Below are 20,745 nucleotides of genomic sequence, written 5' to 3'. Positions count from 1 at the left end.
ATGGAGCAGTACTGTGGTTTAATCACTGGCAACAAGGAGTCAGGTAAGCCTGACTTACAACTCATAGTGACGAGATCATGGGACCCAGCAAAACTCCTCATCTATAGTGTCACTCCTCTAAAGTTTGTTGATCTCCTAAACATTTGAATCTTCCCCAGTGCCACTGAAGAGCATCTCAGTAACCCTGTCCATCAATGACTTTGTGGCTAGTGTGTCTGCAACCTTAAATTATGAGAATGAGGAGAAAGTCCCCTTGGAGGCAATCTTTGTGTTCCCCATGGATGAAGACTCTGCTATCTACAGCTTTGAAGCCTTGGTGGATGGGAAGAAAATTGTGGCTGAATTGCAGGAAAAGATGGAGGTCTGAAGGATGAGTTTGTTATCTCGTCTCTTCCATCTTTCAAATTGCATTCTATTATTATTTTTATCAACAATTCATAAGTACTGATGTTGACTGTTCTGTCTTTCTATCATGTCTAATTATGATTTGTCTAAATCAATAAGACAGAGACAATCGGGTAGAAGCTACTAAAAAAATTGTGCATAGTGCATAGAATCCATGACACTCCCTCTGAACAATTAGTATTTTTTTGAACCCTAGTGATTTTATTTCAACTTACCTTGCCCTTGCTCTAGGCCCATAGCATCTATGAGGATGCCCTCTCCCAGGGCTACCAATCTTACTTATTGGAAGAGGATGACTACTCCAGGGATGTCTTTTCTTGCAATGTGGGGAACCTCCAGCCTGGGGCCAAAGTGGCAGTGACCCTGAGGTATGTGCAGGAGCTGCCTCTGGAGACAGATGGGGCCCTGCGCTATGTGCTCCCAGCCATCTTGAATCCAAGATACCAGCTCTCTGGTAAGTCATTTCTGCCTTTGAAAACTAGACATAGAAAGGCTGGGGGAATATACAAAATTATGTTTGTCTTGGAAATTGTTGTCTTGGGAAACTTAATCTACTTTTTTATAGAACAGTCAGTGGAGAGTTGCTTGAATATAAAGACTCCCATGGTCCCTTTGGAGGACATTCCCTACACACTCAGCATGGTTGCCACCATCACTTCCCAGCATGGCATTGAGAGGGTCCAGTCCAACTGCTCCTTGAATCCTTTGCAGTACCTGGCTGATGACAAGACGTCTGCTCAGGTGAACAGAGAGAGAACACTATTGTCAGTCCCCTCTGTCTTCATTGTTGACTTGGTCATCATTCATTCTTCCCACATCTTCCTTGCATCTTCTGACCATGCTTGGAGAGACACAATATCTACCTTCCCTGCTCTGGGTAAAGTGTAGACCCTTTTCCACACAGTCTTTCCTGTTACTTCTGATTGTGCTCCCGATGGAAGTAGCCCAAATTCTAACCTTATCTCAGGAAGTGACCAGTGGCAGTTCTAACATGGCTTCTCTGCTGGTCTCCTTCTCAGGTTTCCTTGGCTGAAGGACACAAGTTTGACCGGGATGTGGAACTCCTGATTTACTACAATGAAGTGCACAGCCCCAGTGTAGCTGTGGAGATGGGGATGCAGGACATGAAGCCAGGTATTTTCTGTCTCCCACTTTGGTCCCTTTCTATGATGTAACTCCAAGTTATCCTGGGTTTTCTACCTCTACACAGGGTCAGAATGTGGCCTTTGAGCTAGTGACTTTTCATTCTCACTTGAATAATTATTGGGCTTCACAGGTAATCAGGTGATTATGTCCTATAGGCCAATTTGCATAGATAACTAGATAATTAGAGGGAACTATGACTAAATAATTCACAAGAAAATACACAAACCAGTATTCTTATGTGACAATGACTGGTCTTACAAAAATGACAAATAAAAAATAAGCTTGTGACTAATTCTTATATGAGAGAATCAGTAATGACCAAATCTGATGAAGTCTCATGCACTATGTCCTGTGGTGAGTTTACAGTGTCAAATGGTGTTGAAGCAAGTCCGTTTGTTCCAACTGGTTTAAAAGAATTAGTGTGCAAATAATAACGCAAATATTTATTTTGATATTTCTTATGTTTATAATATTTCTTCTCAAAAAATGTAAATTTCTATCTGATATTGACTAATATAAATGTATTATATCTAACATTTGTAAGTGTTAAAAATGTAAGTGTAAAAAATGTAATTCAGTCACTACTTGTGTCATCCCATCGATTATATAATGAGTTATAAAGTCATTACTATGACAATGTACAACAAAAACTTTAGATTGAAAAATTTACATAGAGTTATCCAAATAATGGGGTAGGAAAAGTAGCTTTAATTCCTAATATCACTATAAAATAATAGTTGGATTAGGAAAATAGCAGTATTATGATCCAGACAATATGCAAATAGTAGTTCTTCTTAGACAAATAATAATTCCACTTTAAGTAATCATGTTTAATTCTTTAGATCACCACACCTGGATGTAATCTTGTTGCTGGTTCTTTCATTTTTGTCTTAGTAATAATAGGAATGACCAAATTAAACACAGAGTTAATTTTAGGTCCTCTGTGTCCTGTAGAAATTGAACTTTGAAAAATAAAAATCACAAGAATCCAACTCAATCTCTTTTTTTTTGACATACTTGAATTTCTCATAGACCTAATTCAGCTTGTCAGTGAGTTTTGTTTCTAATGTACATCTAGTGTTCTTCACTTAGAACATTTCCTTATAGGTGCATTTATCTTTTATTAAAGCTGGCAAGCCCACATGGGTTTTTTATATCTTTGACTTTTCCAAACCATTCTGCACTGGGGTGCAGCGATCATCACACAACCCAACAAAGTTGCTGGAAATCTTTATTTGTAGGTTGGATATATAGAAGTTCATTGGGGGCCAGTTGTGTTCGCAGTGAGACAGCTGGGCTTGGGCTTATGCTACTGTAATTGTCAAAGTCCTGTGAGGACTTTACCAAGAAGCTGACTTTCAATACCCAACCACAGCACATATAACATTTTCAGTATTTTTAAAGGTGACATCACACTGACCACTTCTCTCTGAGGTCACTGAGGGGAATCCCTGCTTCCCTGGGATTCTTGTAACTGTCTCGTCTCTCTGTAGCTCTATTCTCTATCTGCTGCTGTTGATTTTTTTTTTTGGTCTTCATTTTGTAAAATAATGAATTACTTAAATTCAGACTTTATCTTCAGTCAGAAATGTTTTAATCCATGGTATAGAACCTCATGACGCTGTGACTTACTATGTAATAGCTGCCATCTCCTTGGTTTCATGAAGATTTTTCATCTCTTTTCTGCTATAAGGTGTCCAAGCAGGCTATCAGGGGACATAGTTGGTCATATCTTAGTCTTGATAATCTCTTCCACCTGTGATTTCTAATCCTTGTTTCCCAAAGCATGTATTTTGCCAGGCATATTCCTGTTTCCATACTCTTTTTTTTTTTTGGTTTTTCGAGACAGGATTTCTCTGTGGTTTTGGAGCCTGTCCTGGAACTAACTCTTGTAAACCAGGCTGGTCTCGAACTCACAAAGATCCACCTGCCTCTGCCTCCCAAGTGCTGGGATTAAAGGCGTGCGCCACCACTGCCCGGCTTCTGTTTCCATACTCTTTAGAAACACAAGAGAAGCTCAAGAGGCAGCTTAAGTAAAACCCTTAATATGATACCGACATGAGACATAGCACTATAAACTAAATAATATGACAAACTTAAAGTGTTAAATTCACAAATTTAAAAGAAGAAAAATGTATAAAATTATAATTAACATCTCAGTGTCAGTTAAGCCCTACCCTGAAATCTGTAAGCATATTGTATCAACTAACCTTACAATAATCCTATAGTAGGAATTACCTCCTTGGTACTTTAGGTGAGGAAACTGCGGCTAAGAAGGAGAAGTGCTCTTTTATAAACAAGGAAGCTATGATTAATGATGAGATATCACTTAATTTGAAAGAACTAGCAGATATCATACATGCATAGCTGACTACTGTCTTCATGACCTTGTTCTAAACAGTGTGGATATTCATGTCCATCATTCTCATGGGTGTCTGGCTTCTCAGAAGAGTGTTTGTGTCGGGATAACAATCTGTCTCTCAGGGTGGGGAGATATCTATTTTACACATTCAAGATTTGCTGCTCTTACCTGAGCTGTATAGCTAATGCTGTATATCTGTATCTGGGTCATATTTACAATGTTTTCACCCAGTTTTCTAGGACAACTTTTCTGAGAAGCCTGCTCTTGGAATTTGTCATTTTAAGAATTATGCATATGAACACCCTTTTCCCCCAAGGTTCCAATTAATGCAATCAGTGATCCATTTGATCACTTTCTCATTAATAAGATTTGAAGAGATTTACCTCTGTTAGGAATCTCCACTGTGTCTTCATCTCATGCTAAGATAATGTATCCTATTCAGTTGTTAATATATTAGTCTAGAATTTTCACAACAGATTCTGCTATGCTATATTCTATTATACTGTTTCCCTTTCTCTCCTCTCTGTTCTGCTTCTTTCTTTTTTATACTGACAAGACACATTTACTCCTGTGCACACAGAACAGAAAGAACAAACTGGGGGCTTTATATTCAAGTTTTCTCAGTTCTCTATTGTATCGATGATTGGTTTTTGGGAACTCTAGGACAACTGAGTTTCCTTGTAACTTAAAGGGTTCTTCTCCTTTCTGTATAGATAGTTTAATGGGAGCTCCTTCTGCAATGGTGAGCTTTTATCCAGATGTCCCAGAAGTAGAGGCCACAAAGGCCTGTGGAGAATTTGTGTTCCTCATGGACCGCTCTGGAAGTATGGAATCCCCGATGAACAACCAGAAAGATTCTCAGTTACGTATAGAAGCTGCCAAGGTAAAGCCAGATTCTTCATTATTAAACAGTGCCATGTGAGGATGGTTGGAAAGGGCAGGAGTAGGACCCATTTATAGCTGTAGGTTTGTTCTCCATCCGAGCAATGGCAAGCATGACTACTCTAATCTCAGTTTTGAAATAAAAGCTGACATCAGATGGTGACTTTTTGTACCATTAGGAACTAGATTGAGGTCTGGATGTTTGGTAAAGCTCTGACTCACTCCATTTTCTCATCTTCTCTGACCTTCAGGAAACTCTGTTGCTGTTGCTGAAGAGTTTACCTATGGGTTGTTATTTTAACATCTACGGATTTGGATCTTCCTTTGAAAAATTCTTTCCGTAAGTTTCTGGGAAGACCATGAGCTATGAAAGAATGTATTTTAAAGAAGAACCTTATTGGTAAAATGGCTATTGTGGAGTTTACCTGAACATTGGGTTGTTGGGAAAAAAACTTGTGATAGCATTATTACAGTGCCAATGTGTGCTACTGTTACATGACTAGATGTGATTGTTTCTCTAAGGGAGAGTGTGAAGTACACTCAAGAAACAATGGAGGAGGCAGTGGAAAGAGTTAAGGACCTAGAAGCAGACTTAGGGGGAACTGAAATCTTGAAACCACTACGCAAGATTTACAAGGCACCCTCTATTCCTGGCCATCCATTACAGGTAAGCTTTGGAATCTAGCTAAGATAGTGAAATTTTCCACTAAGCTGGTGGCCAGTTCTCCCATATATAACTGAGTAAACAATGTGTAGAGTTGTCTACCTTACAGTGAAGATAAATAAGACCAGAGGCAGTGGTCTTCCTCTTTTCCGTGGGGTAGCTATGACAGTGAAATTTTCTACTAACCTGGTTGCCAGTGCTCCCATATATAACTGAATAAACAATGTGTAGAGTTGAGTTATCTACCTTACAGTGAAGAGAAATAAGACCAGAGGCAGTGGTCTTCCTCTTTTCTGTGGGATAGGCAGTCAGCCCTCTTTTGGGGTACCACAAAAATTTCAGATGAAAGCAGCATGGGTAGGGTGTGAAAATTCCCAGGTATCTGAAGAGTCTCTATGCCAGCGTGGAGCACTAGGGTCCCACTCCTGGATGCAAAAGCTTTAAGGAGTGGAAGCAGTTGTTATCTCTGAAGACCAATGCTGTTGTCTTCAAATGAGTGCAACAGAAGCTCAATGAATGCATTCTTTCTTTTACAGCTGTTTGTCTTCACTGATGGGGAAGTTAGTGACACATTTACTGTCATTAATGAAGTTCTATTTAACAGCAAAAAGCACAGGTATGAGGCGAGTTTGGTTTCTCTTGTGTTGACTAGACACAATGGCTACCACATATGACTTTTTCCACATGATACTAGTGGTTCCCACGAGTCTGAAGGCACAGAGTGACTCAAGGACTTTTCTTTCAGTTAATAGGCTGATCACTTATTTTCTAAAAAAAAGTTAAAAGTATTTTCTACTTACCTTTGATACCACAAAGTCATTGTTCCTTATTTTACTGAAGCTCTGAAAGACATATTGATTTATCTTTTCATTATAAAGGTATGGACAATTAAAGATAGAAAGTTACTCAAGTCATCATTATCTGGGCAGATGAGCTGTCACAGCATGCACCCTGTGTATCCACCACAGGTCTAGAGATAGGCAGGTACCAGTCTTTTCCTGCTCTCTTTCTGCCACTCTCCAGTTTAAACCTGGCTCAAGTATAATTCTTGTAGATTATGAGAATTTCGTTGCATTGCTATCATACTGAGTTTCAAGAGATGTGTCTCTCTGTGGGTACATCACTTTTAAACTTTGTCTCACTAGTTTGTTGAGATGTAGCGTTAATATGCATACAGCCATTGTCAAGTTACTTTAGTGTAAGTTTTCACATGAAGTGGATCAATATAGTTCATATTGTTGTTCATAATGATGGGCTTTCTTTGGGCTTTGAAGTGATTGTATTATATATCATAAGCAATCTACTGGAGATTTAATTAATATGGAAGTATATATATGCATGCTGAGGGACCTGAGCATCTTAGTTGTTGTCATTCACATGAGGTTCTCAAACTCAACTCTACAGAAAGCAAAGCACAGACATATGAGCATATAAATCCACACGAACCATTTTTTCAGTAGATGGCATTCTCCAATATCTGTGGAATGGCAGTTTCACAAGCTGTACTAATTTAACACAGATCAACTTTACAAATTGAAGTTGCTTCATTTTCTAACCAAATCAATCATTTCTGTTGTTCAACCTTTGTCAGTTTTGTGAATGGGACCATTGGTGCTTCAAGCTTTTGATTTTTATTTCCCCTGTATCTCTACTTCATACACCCTTTAACATTGGATGTCCATTAGGTAGTCATTCGCATCTCTTTGCCACTGATATTCCTTTATGTAGCAGATTTTTTTACTGATATGTATTTCATTTTAGGTTTTGAATATGAATATGTTGATGGTTATTTTCTTACACTGTAGCTTACATTTTCACTATCAAATTGTTTTCTTTGCTTTTTTTTTTTTTAAGATAAGCTTCTCTATGCAGTCCTGAGTGGTCTGTAACTCCTTTACTAAACCAGGCTGGCCTCAATGGATATGGGTCTACCTGCCTCTGCCTCTAGAGTGGTGGTATTGTAGTCATGTTATTTGAGTAACTGTCATTTCAATTTCTAGTCTCTGAAGTTTCTTTTTAATATTGCTACTTTTGTGTGCCCAGTTAGGGTATATTTCTATTTTAGCTATACAGGTATTCTACTTTTTCTTTCAGGGGACTTTTCTGTCTATATGTATTGGTTCTTTAACAAATTCATGTATGTACGTAATACATTCTACTTATGATTTCCTCTCACCTTTTCTATCTCTCCCCTCGTCCTTCAGTCTTTCTTTTTCTGTTCTTTTCACAAGTTTCTGACGTTTTGTTCCATACTGTTACCTATTTTGTGTAATCAGGGCCATCTCAATGATTACAGGACTGGGGTTATCCATTGGATCCTTGTTTACTTCCCAGTGGGTGTGCAACTGAGGCCATGATTCCCTTTTTCTCTGAATCCATCAATAGGGGTTATTCCTCTAACAGGCAAATATTGCATCAGTGAGTAGATTTTTGCCTGACAGACGATATTATAGTTTGTCGGTCGCACAGGTGGTGAAGAACATTGACATCTTTTCTCCCTCATCAGCCTGTATAGCATCTCTTGATTTCTCTGTGCCATACCACCAAGGTGTGTTGTAGCGTCAGTGTTAGTCGTATCATAACATCTCTATTTGGAAGGCAACCAGGAGTGTTTGCTAGGTCCTATGTTTTTTCTGAGCCTCCTTGACCAACACATAATAAACAGCTATCCCTTTCCTGTCACTGGGATTCTGTTTGATAACTCATAGTGTTGGTAAACTGAGTTACTCGGAATGATACAGAAAGAGCTGCTCCAATATGTAATCAGGACCCACAGAAGCAGGAAGGAACAGTCTCTGAACAGCTGTGTAAAAACATGTTTATTGATTGTCACACAAAAGATATTTTTAAAGTAAAACAAGTTCCTCATACGAAACCCAGATCTAATCTATGTGTTTCTTGAATGAATGCATCACCTTTGCAATTTTAGCTCTTATTGTGCACTGTTTGCAATATTCAATAATACAAAACATCCCAGGTTTGACAGAAATGTTTTGTGACTAAAGCCATGCAGAAGCTGTGAATCTCCTTCAGAAAAACAGCTCTGTTTTTTCTACAATGATTTCTTCAAGGTCTTAGTGCTTCCAGAAAACAACCACTTCATTCTCTTGTTTCCCATAGATACAGTGACTCTATCAATTTTCCTGGTCTGGTCCACCATAGTCTCAGGGAGAATCTTTTTCCAAATATTAGACTGTCTTCCTTCCAATTTTAAGTTAGGAAATGCTGCACAGTACATTTCATATCACCTCCAGTACTGATCTCTACCCTAAGCCTTTCTTCATGTTCTATTTTGAGACACAGTGTAAGTTATTTTGACTAACTGTGAGCTCTGAATCCCAGAGAGGATCAGAACTTTCAGTCTTCCTGGTTTAGGATCCCAAGTATCTGGATTTTATCTGCCTGCCTCTTCAATTTCTTTTGATGTATCTAAATTATATTCAAATTTACTTTCCTTACATTAGGAAGAAAGATCTATCTTTGGGTAGATCTATTACTGGTTATTTCCTCTCTGAAATTTTGTGCTTTGGCTCTCATGGTGAATATTTAGACATGTGCAGATTGTTTCTGAGTCATCTGTTCCATTCCATTGGCTCATTGACACAAATGTATTTCAAGACCACACCATACAAATTCATTGTGTTCCAGGTATTTCTTGATTTCTAGTGCACTAGAGCATTCACAATACTCATTTTCAAGATTTATTTTCTTTCTTTGTCCCTCCCTTCTTTCCTCCCTCCCTCCCTCCCTCCCTTCTTTCCTCCCTCCCTCCCTCCCTTCTTTCCTTCCTTCCTCCCTCCCTCCCTCCCTCCCTTCTTTCCTTCCTTCCTCCCTCCCTCCCTCCCTCCCCCCTCCCTTCCTTAATTTCTAGTTGTGGTCTCATTAGGCAGTCCATGACTGGCCTGGAACTCACGCATATCAAACTGTCCTCAAACTCGTACAGATCTGCCTTCCTCTGCATCCTGAGTGCTGGGATTAGAGGTGTGAATCACCATACCACTCTTTCAAGATTGTTTTCGTTATACTTTTTTTGTAGTTTTCTTTCAGAGTTAGATTGTCCATTCTCAATTATATTAATTGTGTATAATCTAAGTAAAATATCTTGTGTTGGAATGAATAAAAACAAGATAAGGAATATGCACTCATCTTCAAAAGATAAAGACATTCTGTTGAATAATCACACTAAAACAACCTCACTCATTGCATTACATTTAATGTTCAGATTAGAGCATATCAAAATGGAATCTACATTTCAATTTTTTCCATAAAATATTTTATTGCTAGTTGTTTACTTTTGTTTATGTTCCGTGAAATAATTATGAGAGAGTATTTCATTCCTGTTTTACTGTTAACCTTTTTGCATGAATATTTCCATTGTATTTTGAAGGAGAAGTAGAATTATTTTTATAGAATCCCAATTTACTTCGTATTTAGATAATACTGGATATTTTCAACAAAAATATTTCAAAATCACCAATGTGCCTGATGACGTTACTTTGATGACTTAAGGTCAGCATCTGATAGACTGATTTTCATTGTGGGCATGTGTTCTTAACTAATGTTTACCCAGTATCCTTAAATTTTCACACACAATTACCCCAAATCAGTAATTACTTATATAGAAACAAAATGATGACTGACTCCTCCTCCTCAGCCTTGTCCTCCTCCTCCTCCTCTTCTTGTCCTTCTTCTGCTATGGTGCTAGGGATTTGATGTAGAGTCCTGCACAGCAGTAGTCAGAGCTGCATCTCCCGTCCACATAGTGTTTTGAAAACTCATTGTTTGCAGCTCACTGACAGGAGAACATTTCATGTTCATTTTTCCCTCCTCTCCCTCTCTGTTTATCCATGTGTACTCCCAGGTCCTTGCATTACTTTCTGATATATCTAGCTATATAATTTGTTTTAGTGTTTAGGGCACTCATATTTTTATGTTCTTTTATACTTTGTAACAAATTTATTCTTTGTGTGCTATAGAATATTTTATACTTGCCCATAGATTTCGACCTTGGACCACGTTATTTCCATAAGCAGTCTTTCTCCTTAGATTAAACAAATCCCAGCATGTAAGTTATGTCTGGCTCCTGACTAAGGCATGTGATTGATTATAATTTATTTAAGATAAAGAATGACAAAGTTTAAACAAAATATTACAAATTTTACTGATTCCCCAATTTCTAAGGTAATCATATAGGATGTTTTCTCTTAATGTCTTCCTCCCTGCTGAGAACCCTACTTTTAACAATTTTAATAATTCCCTCATTTCCTTATCATAGCTTCTGTATACTGTAGTGGGGAAAGGACTTACAGCAGATTTTGATAATTCTGGGTCCTAGATCTTCATCTGCAAGGTGAAACAGAGTCTTTTTTCATAGAAGATTCATGACATTAAATTTTAATACAGAAAGCATTTATTACATCCAAAAGAGATAAAATATGATTTCTAAATGATATTTTCGCACTTACTTCAATGTAAGTACATTATCTCTTTATGATTTTTTTGACCGGTGCATGTTAACTGATAATTCTGCTATGTAGAACCCACCTCTAACCATCATTTCACTGTTGCAGATGCTTCTCATTTGGTATTGGAGAAGGAGCCTCCACCAGTTTAATCAAAGGCATTGCCCGGGTAACAGGGGGCACCGCAGAGTTTATTATAGGCAAGGACAGGATGCAGACCAAGGTGAGAGCTGGGGGATCATCCTAAGTAGCAAGACCAGAGTGAGTAGAGGAAAGGAAGGGACCCTGCTGCAAAGGCAGATGGTCCACTCTCCTGGAGGACACACTTTCATGAGTCTCAGGCCATACACTCAGTAACTCTACTTAATGCTTTGTTAAAAATGGTTCCATTCTAATATATAAAGACCTGCATCTGACTGTGGCAACTGGAAATCCAGAGAGGAGATAAAAAGATTGTGACTTTTGATTTCAAGACCAGAGAGAAAGAGGGTGAAAGCTTTGACTGCTCTGTTTGAGATTACAGTCTGTCATTTCAGTAGATTGGCTAGAAACCACACATGCAAAACACACAAAACCAATGATGTAGGTTGTGTGTGTTGTTACCATTTCTTTTCTGCAGAGGTCTCTTTGCTTAAATGTTTACCTCATTCAAATCTACACTTTTACATCTCTCAAATGTAGCTTTAGTATACATACAAGTAGAGAAAGAATTGTATTTCTCACTTAGCAACAGTAAATAGACCTGGCATGCATTCATCCTTGGTCCTGATAAGTACTCAATTGATGACTATCATATTGTCTTTCTTATAAATCATCCTGGCTCTTTTCTTCTCCAACAGGCTCTTGGGTCTCTGAAATTAGCTCTGAATAGTTCAGTGGATGACATTTCTCTGAGCTGGGATTTGCCTCCTAGTCTGTCAGCTTGCATACTTTCTCCAGAGCAGACTGCCATTTGTAGGGGTCAGAGGTTAATCATCTATGCCCAACTAACTGGGACTATGCCTGTGAGTACCTTTTATTGTTTATTTCTTTCCAGAGTGAGACACTGTATCAGCAGATTTATTAACAGTGAGGATTGCTTTGGAAGACAGCAACATATGTTCACGTGCCAGGCACTCAGCCTCCCATCCTCTCCTTCATACCATGTCTATATTATCCTGTACTACCTGATCCTTAGTGTGACATTGCATTGGAGCAGAGAAACTTCCCTAGTGCTCGCCACATTCCTGATTGTGTGTCCATTTTGTCATTCCTGTCTGTCTCTTGTTTGTAGCAAGAAGAGAGCTCAGGAGAAGTGTGCTTCAAGTATACCTTCAAGGGTAGGAGTCTTGAAAACAGGGTGACATTTTCCTTACAACCCAAGACAAATGTCAGGTAAGAATTCAGCTTTGCTTCTCCATCTCCTCCCTTCCCCACCTCTCCCTTCCCTTTCCTTCTTCTTGCCTCTTTCTTTTTCTCTGCATCATGGATGGTGCAGTCACACCTGTCAATGATCTGCTTTTTCCTCTAAGCTCTTCTCATCCTTATTTGTTCATCTGAAGTGTTCTTTCCGTTCTCTTCTTCCTACAATCACTAGCTTTAAAAGTCTTGGCTACTTGATTTGCAGTTACTTTTCTTTAATTTTTGCCAGTGTCTTCTTTCAGCTTCACCATTCATCGGTTGGCTGCAAAGTCGTTGATCCAGACCAAGGACTTGGGCTTCCATGAGACTTCAGAAAGAGTGAAAAAGGATGTGGCAAGCATCAGCATTCAGTCTGGAGTCCTCAGCTCCTTCACAGCTTTCCTCACCATAAACAAGGAGCTCAACCAGCCAGTACAGGGGCCGGTCGCTCAAAGGGAGATTCCAAGGCCTGTCATGTCTACATCACATCATTCATATAAAGTTAAGCTTTGTAAGTTTTATCCCAATTCAAACTTATGCATAATGAGTCTCAGATGTCCAAGCACATCATTTACACAATGATAAGTTTCAGAATTTTTTAAATTTAAATTTAATTTCTTAGTTTTCCTGTGTTTTCTTCATCTTTCAACACCTAGGATTTAAGGCTTCCCTTAAGCTTTCTCAAGAAGTAGATTAAGTCTGACTGGAAGAGAGATTTAATATAGAAATATAGATGGACACAAAGACATATTACAATGCAGACATGGAGCTGGTGGTTTCTCTCCTGCCGGCCAGTTCCCGAATAATCACTCAGCAGTTTAAGATTAATTACAAACTGTTTGACCTATTAGCTCAGGTCCCTTGCTAGGTAACTCTATATATAAATGAACCCTTTTCTATTAGTCAGTGTATCACTGCGTGCCCCAGGGCTTATCAATAACTCTCTGGCATCTGACTTCTCTGGCAGTTGCTGGTATTTCTCTCACCCTGCCCTTTTTCTCCCAGTATCTCTATTTAGATTTCCTGCCTAGTGCTATCTTGCCTGGCTATTGGTTAAATCAGCTTCTTTATTAACTAATGGTAATAAAACATATTCACAGCATACAGAGAGACATCCCACATCACAGAAGCATCTATAAACACTGAATATAACTGTTATTGTTGATAATTAGTTAATGGTCACACAGAGAGCAGATGACTAGACTGCATCTGATATTGTTAGTGGTTAAAAAGAGCATTTAAGAAAATGGTGGAGATCCGAAAGAACTATAGAAGATTATTAGGAAATGAAAACAAAAATGGCATCATTTTTGTTGGATGGCTGAAGGTCCAGATGGATTTGGTGAATCTTTTTTAGTCCTGAATTAGAGTCCTGGATTTTGTGAATCATTTGTTGCAGGGGTCAGGAACTTCAACTTAAGAATGAAGTGGGTAAAGGGCTGGATTGATTCCTGGTCTCAAATTTTGTCATCTTAGTGATTAGAAATTACGGCTCTGGGATTGAAGGTACTGATAAGGGTGTTAATTTGTTTGATTAAAATTTAGGAAGGATGAAAAATAAAAGAAAGATTAAAGGAAGGTAACATAGAAGAAAAAATAGAAGATTTGGGAACTTAGATAATTTGGGACTTAGAAGGTACAACTCAAATCAAAGATCATTTTTTTAAAAAAAAAAAAAAAACAACAACATGAAACCCTGAGATAAAACACTGGGAATATGAACATTGCATTTTAAAGTAAGATATTTTTGACAAATCAAACAATGTTTATGATACTAAAGAGTTGAGGGCATGGGAGAGGTGTGTTAGAGCCACAGTCACTGGATCTGAGGAAGGTAAGATCTTTACATTAAGATATAGCATAGGCTACTTACATGAATGATAAAAATTCTTACATTTATGGAAGAGTTTGAAGTGTACTGCAAACCTGTGGTGTGGCTTTTGGGTCCTGGCAGGAGGTGAATTTAGTAGTAGAGCATAGATTGTAGTGAAAACATGTGGACGACATCCTAGGTGCGAGAGCAAGTATTGAAGGTAAGATGCAACTGTGATGCTTCAGCACGTGTCAGGGGTTTTGAAAGACTCAGTAGGAATTAGAAGGCTCAGAGGTTGAGTGTCTATATTGGAGGCCACTCAGGAGAATGGCACATTGTGGTTAGTGAGTGAAGCTGATGTGGATAGGAAAAGGGATATCTCCAGTCCTCACACTTTTTAATCTTTGTTTGTTGCAGTGTGGGATGGATTCTGTAGTCTCATTGTACATTTATGTTTTGCAGGTGGCAGGAAAGGCTCAGTCAGGAGAATGTTACGGCAATGTACAGCAGCTGGTGAGCATCCCTAGCGGTCATAAAGATAAACTTCTACAGTCTGAGGGGGTTTCATTCTAAGGAAAGTTTTCTCAGAAATGTTTGTTTGTCACAGATCTTAGACTTGGTGAACCCGAATTTTCAAGTCCTGGGAAGAAAAACACAGAGTCCTTGAGCGTGACAGAAAAGTCATATTCTTCCACCAAGAAAAATGAGGATAAAGGTGAAATGTCCCTCTCATTGTGGTTTTGACATATGGCAGTCACAAACTAACCTTCCATGTTCTTCATCTTGAAGCTTTCTCTACTTGTGGGGTGGCTTACTTGAGGCAGCAGGCAGGAAGTAAGATATGACATTGCCATATAGTTGCCAGAAATATTCTAGCTTCATTAATCTACAATACAGCACTTAATGCCTTCTAATCTATTGTAACTGAGTGCTCTAGTTCTTTGAGTCCCCTTGGCAATTTCTGCCTACACAGTCCACCTGACATCAGGGCCAGACCCCAGCAGACTCTGCTGCCATTCTGTTCAGAACCCAGAGCAACTGGTCACCCATCACAGATTAGAAATAGTCAGTAGACTTGCTGCAGAAATCTCCCTACAGTCTCCTAGTTCAGGAGACTTCCTCAGGTGGGTGATGATCCCAGTGAGTCCATAGCTTTTCATGACTTAATTATTTCATTTCTCACAAAGGTTTTAGAGAGAATCTTTTTATGCAACTGATTTCACGCCAAAAAGGAAATGGGTCCTGGGAACTGGATGAGAATCTGGCCAAGATCCTGCTCACTAACTTGGAAGACATCATGACTGCAAACCCTGTCAAGGTGAGGCACAAAGTGGAACAAAAGAAAGAGCATATTTCATCATGGTACGAACATAAACAGAGTTGAAATAAGAATGCAGGTAAAGTACTCCATGTACTGGCTTTGTGGGAGTCTAATCTGTTTGGATACTCACCTTCCTAGACCTGGATGGAGAGGGGAGGACCTTGGACTTCCCACAGGGCAGGGAACCCTGACTGCTCTTTGGACTGGAGAAGGAGGGGGAAGGAAATGGGGGGAGGGGAATGGAAGTGGGAGGAGGTGAAAATTTGTAGTAATAATAATAATATAAAGAAAAAAAGAATGCAGGTAATGCAGAAGTGAAATTAATGTGTAATGTATAGAAGATGATATTATTTCTACTTCAGATAGACCCTAAAGAACATGGAATTAATGGCCCAGATATAGAAGGGCATGATCAAATGGAAAATAAAATCTTGTCTGGGTTGATAATATACCCATAGGCATAGTTACAAATAAAATTTTTATTTTACACTGTATCGGACAGATTTTTAAACACTTAATATTAATATATCTATTTGTCCTCATTTCAGTTAATTAAGGCAGGTCCTATTCATGTGTAGATGAAGAAATTGAACATTAAGAAACTGAACTCTGCATCAATGAGTGTATAACTAGATTCATTACTATGATGCCCTGTCTTCAGAGACTCCAGTAACAGACCTAATATTGCTGTATTTATGTTCTCAAATAGACTGGATAGAGTACACCTTCTTTAGAATTTTATGATTACCTTCTGTGTCTTCTAATACTATTTGAAAAAAAAACTTCAATAAAAGACATATATCAAACAATGAAGAACAAATTGAGTTCTGAGTTATTAAAGGGAATTAAAATAAATTGAAACACAATGAAATAACCTTTTCATATTCCATAGTTATGTTACCCATACTCTATCTTCCAGTCATTCCTGGCTATTGAATCTATGAAATGTAGTTAATACAAATGAGATGTAAATTTTTTAATCAATAGAGGCGTCTATGTTATAAAATAGAAACTGACAAATATTTGGGGTAAAATATTCCTATGTCAAAATTATTTTATATTGGCTGCTTGTCAGAATGGTAAGTCTGTTTTAACATTAAAAAATAAAGATCGGCTACTAGTTAGAGAAGTAGATCACCAAGAAAATTCAACTCTAGCATACAGGAGGTCAGAAATTCAATTCAGTAAAACATATAGTAAAATAGACTAAACAACATATGTTGTGATCTGATGTTCAATTGAAAAGTTGAAAAAAAATTTATTAGTATTTTAAATCCTGACCACAGTTTCTTCTCCCTCCTCCCATCCCAAGTCTTCTCTTCTCCTCCCCTTGATCCCTCATTCACTCCTCCTCAGTTCATATTCATAGAAGGGCAGGCCTCCCATGGTTATCAACAAAGCATGGAGTAGCTCTGATTTGCATTTCACTGGTAGCTAAGGATGTTGACTATTTCTTTAAGTGTTTCTCAGCTAACTGAGAGTCTTCTGTTGAGAACTCTCTATTCAGATATATACCCATTTTTAAGTGAATTATTTGGTTGGTTGATTTCTGGTTTTTTTGAGTTCTTTATATATTTTGGATATCTGAAGCCATGTTGATATCAATGGGCAGGGTTGCCTTCAGAGACCATATTGGTGTCTGTGGCTCAGAGGCCATGTTGTTGTCTGCAGTCTGTACTGAAGTCTGTGACAACTGCTAAATGTGAATGTCAGTGATCCATGATATCATCAGAAACCATGTGGAAATCCGTAAACAGCAAAGGAGCTCTTTTTGTTGTGACGTTGATGACTGCAGACTCATCACAGTTGAGAATGAGAAACAAAAATGGCTTCTGTGACAAACTCTACCCAAACAAAAAGAAACAGCCTTGATAGGAGGCCATTGACAAGAACTCTTAAAATTGTGATAAGGAGGCTGATGTGAAACTCTCCATAACTGATGGCTTCTGGCAGGGGTGGGAGCAGGAAAGGACTCAGTTTTCTTAAAGATGTTCGCCACTGGAAGTGGAATCATGCTCCAGTAAATACGTAGGCAACACAAATTGAATTTGCTCACTTTCTTTTTGTGGGGATGTCTCAAGGGTTGGGAGAGCAGAAGTAGTATAGTAGGATTTTGAAGTTAGTGTAATCAGGGTGCATTATGAGAAATTCCAAATAATAAATGAAAATGTTATGTTGGGGAAAAAAAGGAAGTGCATTTTAAAAATCAGCATGATTTTTGCATCTAGTCCTGAGCAACATTCTTTTGAAGTCTTACTCCCTTGGCTTAAGTGTTCCTCTTATGAAACAGACTAAAGCACGTGGGAAAACTGGCATGTAATGAGACTGTGCAGGGTAACATGATAAGTAATTGCAACTCTAAAATGTCGTCAATAGCAAGGTTGCAATACTTGTTTATAATGCTTTCTCTGGATTTCATAGCTTGCTACCAACACACACACACACACACACACACACACACACACACACACAGAGAGAGAGAGAGAGAGAGAGAGAGAGAGAGAGAGAGAGAGAAAGAGAGAGAGAGGTCATGTTGTTAAAGAGGAATTTTCCATTTTCCCTCCAAAAGGCAGCCACTAGAAATACATAGGTGACAATTTTCTTCTCTGTGACTTAGGTCTTAGAAATATTAGTGTCTAATAGCTGGCTTAATTCCAGCATCCTTCATTACTAGACAACCAACGTTGAACAAATCTTTTCACTTTTGTATTACACACGCACATATATATGATATATTGGGTTTTTTTGAGACAGGATTTTTTGGGGCCAGTTCTGGAGCTAGTTCTTATAGACCAGGCTGATCTCAGACTCAAAGAGATCCACTTGCCTTTGCCTCCTCAGTGCTGGGATTAAGGGCGTGCGCCACCCCTGCCCTGCTCGTGTTTATCTTTTGAAATGTGTTATTGATTCTTCCTATGACAGTTTTTTTTTTGTTTGTTTGTTTTTTGGCAAGCCTAAATACAAAGAAAAACTCATGAGCACAATACCTTAAAAGAAGTCAAATATACAATTTCTCTTCTGAGTACAGTCTAATTATCCATGCACTGGGTGTTTGGGGTGTCTTATAAAATGTGGTGATGGGTGCACAGGATTTACAACTTCTGCCCTTTTCTAAGTGGTAATGGAATGTTGTCTTGAGGCTCTGTCAGTGTGTATGGTAAGGATGGGCCAAGAAGTTCCATGTAGCAGCAGGTTAGGGAGTGATGAGGAAGGAAATAGATAGTAAATCTGCTTTCTCTTGAGTAGCTTTCTGCCCTGCATGGAGCATGACAGAAGCTTTTGTTTCTCTTGCAGGATGGGGACCCCTCAACCTGGGCCACAGTACTGGCTGTACTCTGGCTACATGCCAACAGCAAGGACTTGAAGAGTGAGTGGGAGCTTCTGGAAAGGAAGGCTGTGGCCTGGCTTCATGACCATGCAGGTAGGAGCACAACCCCCTCTCTCCCTTTCTCTTTTTCCATCAGTGTCTCAAGAGCTATGCCTGTGTGTGTGTGGCAGAGGGTGAGTACTAGAGAGATCGCATTGTTGGCCCTACCATCCTATCTCAGAGCATTGTCTGTTCCCTGTGCTAATCCTTCCTTTTCAAGATAAGATAAAAATAAGAACTTGGTGGTTGGAACAAGCTGAGCAGAGGGAAGGACCAGAGATGTGGATGTTTACCTGAGTAAGACTAACCCTAGACATGAAGCCAGTATGCCTGGATGTTAATTGTATCCTTGCTGCCCTATTCCTGTGGACAGGATAGACTAAAGGAGAATCAGAACAAGAAAGGGGAAAGACCAGGGGTAGTGCAGGAAAGTAAATCAGGGCTGAAGGGGATGAAAGAAATAGTTAAGAAAAACTGAAGAAAATCCTCTCTCTCTTCCCCTGTCCTGCAGTTCTGACTCTTGTTTCCCCTCCTCACAGGTTCCTCCATCCCCATGCTCTTGCACGCTGGCAGTAATCTCCTGAAGTTACCTGTGACCCCAGCTGTCTTTGGCTTTTGAGGATGCCACCCATGGTCAAGAGTGTTTCCTGGCTACTACCAATTCCCTCACTTTCTCTTTGGCTGAGATAGCTTTTGGGTTCTATCTTTACCTCCTCCTCCTCCTCCTCCTACTCCTCCTCCTCCTCCTCCTCCTTCTTCTTCACATTAAAGGGCTTCCCCCGCAACCTTGCTTATCTATTCCAAGTCCCTTTGGATCTGATCTTCTGACCCCATTACTTCCTCTGTGAGAAGTTATCATGGTCCTTTACATGTTTTCTTCAGTGCAACTTTTATTTTATGCATATGCAGAATGACACCTGAAGTTTTCCAGAGAAATTACAATAAAATGGGTGGATGGAATCTTGAGTAAAAATTGTAGCCTAGATTCTGGACAATGCCTGAATTAATAATCTGTATTATTGTCATATACTCAGTTTTGTTCTTGCATGATTGAAGATCATACTAGTAAGGTTTCTGTTCACGAGAACAGGAATTGAATGAAAGCTAAAAATAAAAATCAATACAACAAATAGAGCAATAAAACAAAGAGAGACCAAGGCCATACATTGCCCATTTCAGAACTGCTATGGAGATTGTGAATTGGTTCCATTTATATTTTTGAACTATATTACAGGTCTTTATTTCCATTTCCTAACTTCCTTACATTAAATAATACTAGGAGATAAGTGTTTCTACTTAATCTCTAAACACCTTGTGAGATGGCTGCAAGTCCTCTGACCTAGCCTATGCTATGAAGTTCTTAACCAGGCTCAATGCAAATGTTAAAGAATAGCTTGGATTACAAAAAATAAAGAATAGCTAGGATTTGAAATGACTGTGTCAATCAGTGTTTTTCCTCTATTCTTTTCTCTCACTATAATAAAATATTTGGGAAAATTAACAAAAGGAAGAAAGATGTTGGATGGGGGTTGATCAGTGGGTGAACTGCAAACACGCAAGCCTGAGGTTCCCCATAGGGATCCTCAGAGTTTGTATAATAAGATGGATATGGTAGACACAGTCAGAAGATTCCAAGAGCTCATTGAGAAGCCCATCTAGACAATGGTGAGCTCCAAGCTCAGTTAGAAACTGTCTCCCAAGCAAGGTGGAAGTGATAGAGGGAACACTCATTCTTTCCTCAGCATCTTCTCTGATAACTGTGCTGTAGATTGCAAATGAATGAGTTTAGTAAGTCTACAAGAGGTGAAAGTAAAGGAACAATTAGCAGACAGCACATGGACAACAAAATGTCATCAAATCTGGAACTTATAACATCCTTCCGAAGTGACTAGCCAAGCCTTGTTGAGAAGACCTACTGGAGTTCCTGACATAGCATCTTAGAC

General features: G+C 38.9%; 1 protein-coding gene across 1 annotated transcript; it reads left to right on the top strand.

The window, feature by feature from the left end:
- On the top strand, window positions 1-19,421 carry LOC121451420 (von Willebrand factor A domain-containing protein 5A-like). The gene is made up of 18 exons (XM_041656869.1): window positions 1-43; window positions 159-361; window positions 637-859; window positions 971-1,146; window positions 1,425-1,539; window positions 4,627-4,796; window positions 5,047-5,135; window positions 5,318-5,462; window positions 5,996-6,075; window positions 11,030-11,144; window positions 11,761-11,925; window positions 12,195-12,295; window positions 12,565-12,812; window positions 14,532-14,627; window positions 14,722-14,829; window positions 15,302-15,432; window positions 18,730-18,856; window positions 19,342-19,421. Exons 1-18 carry the CDS (start codon window positions 1-3, stop codon window positions 19,419-19,421), a joined length of 2,415 nt encoding a protein of 804 aa, XP_041512803.1.
- The last annotated feature ends 1,324 nt before the right edge of the window (window positions 19,422-20,745 follow it).

This window comes from Microtus oregoni, unplaced genomic scaffold, assembly GCF_018167655.1.
Source record: "Microtus oregoni isolate MIOR12 unplaced genomic scaffold, Mior012 000008F_ref0000371, whole genome shotgun sequence".
Taxonomy (NCBI): domain Eukaryota; kingdom Metazoa; phylum Chordata; class Mammalia; order Rodentia; family Cricetidae; genus Microtus; species Microtus oregoni.
Note: the sequence above shows the minus strand (reverse complement) of the source record. Positions and strands in the feature narration are given on the sequence as shown.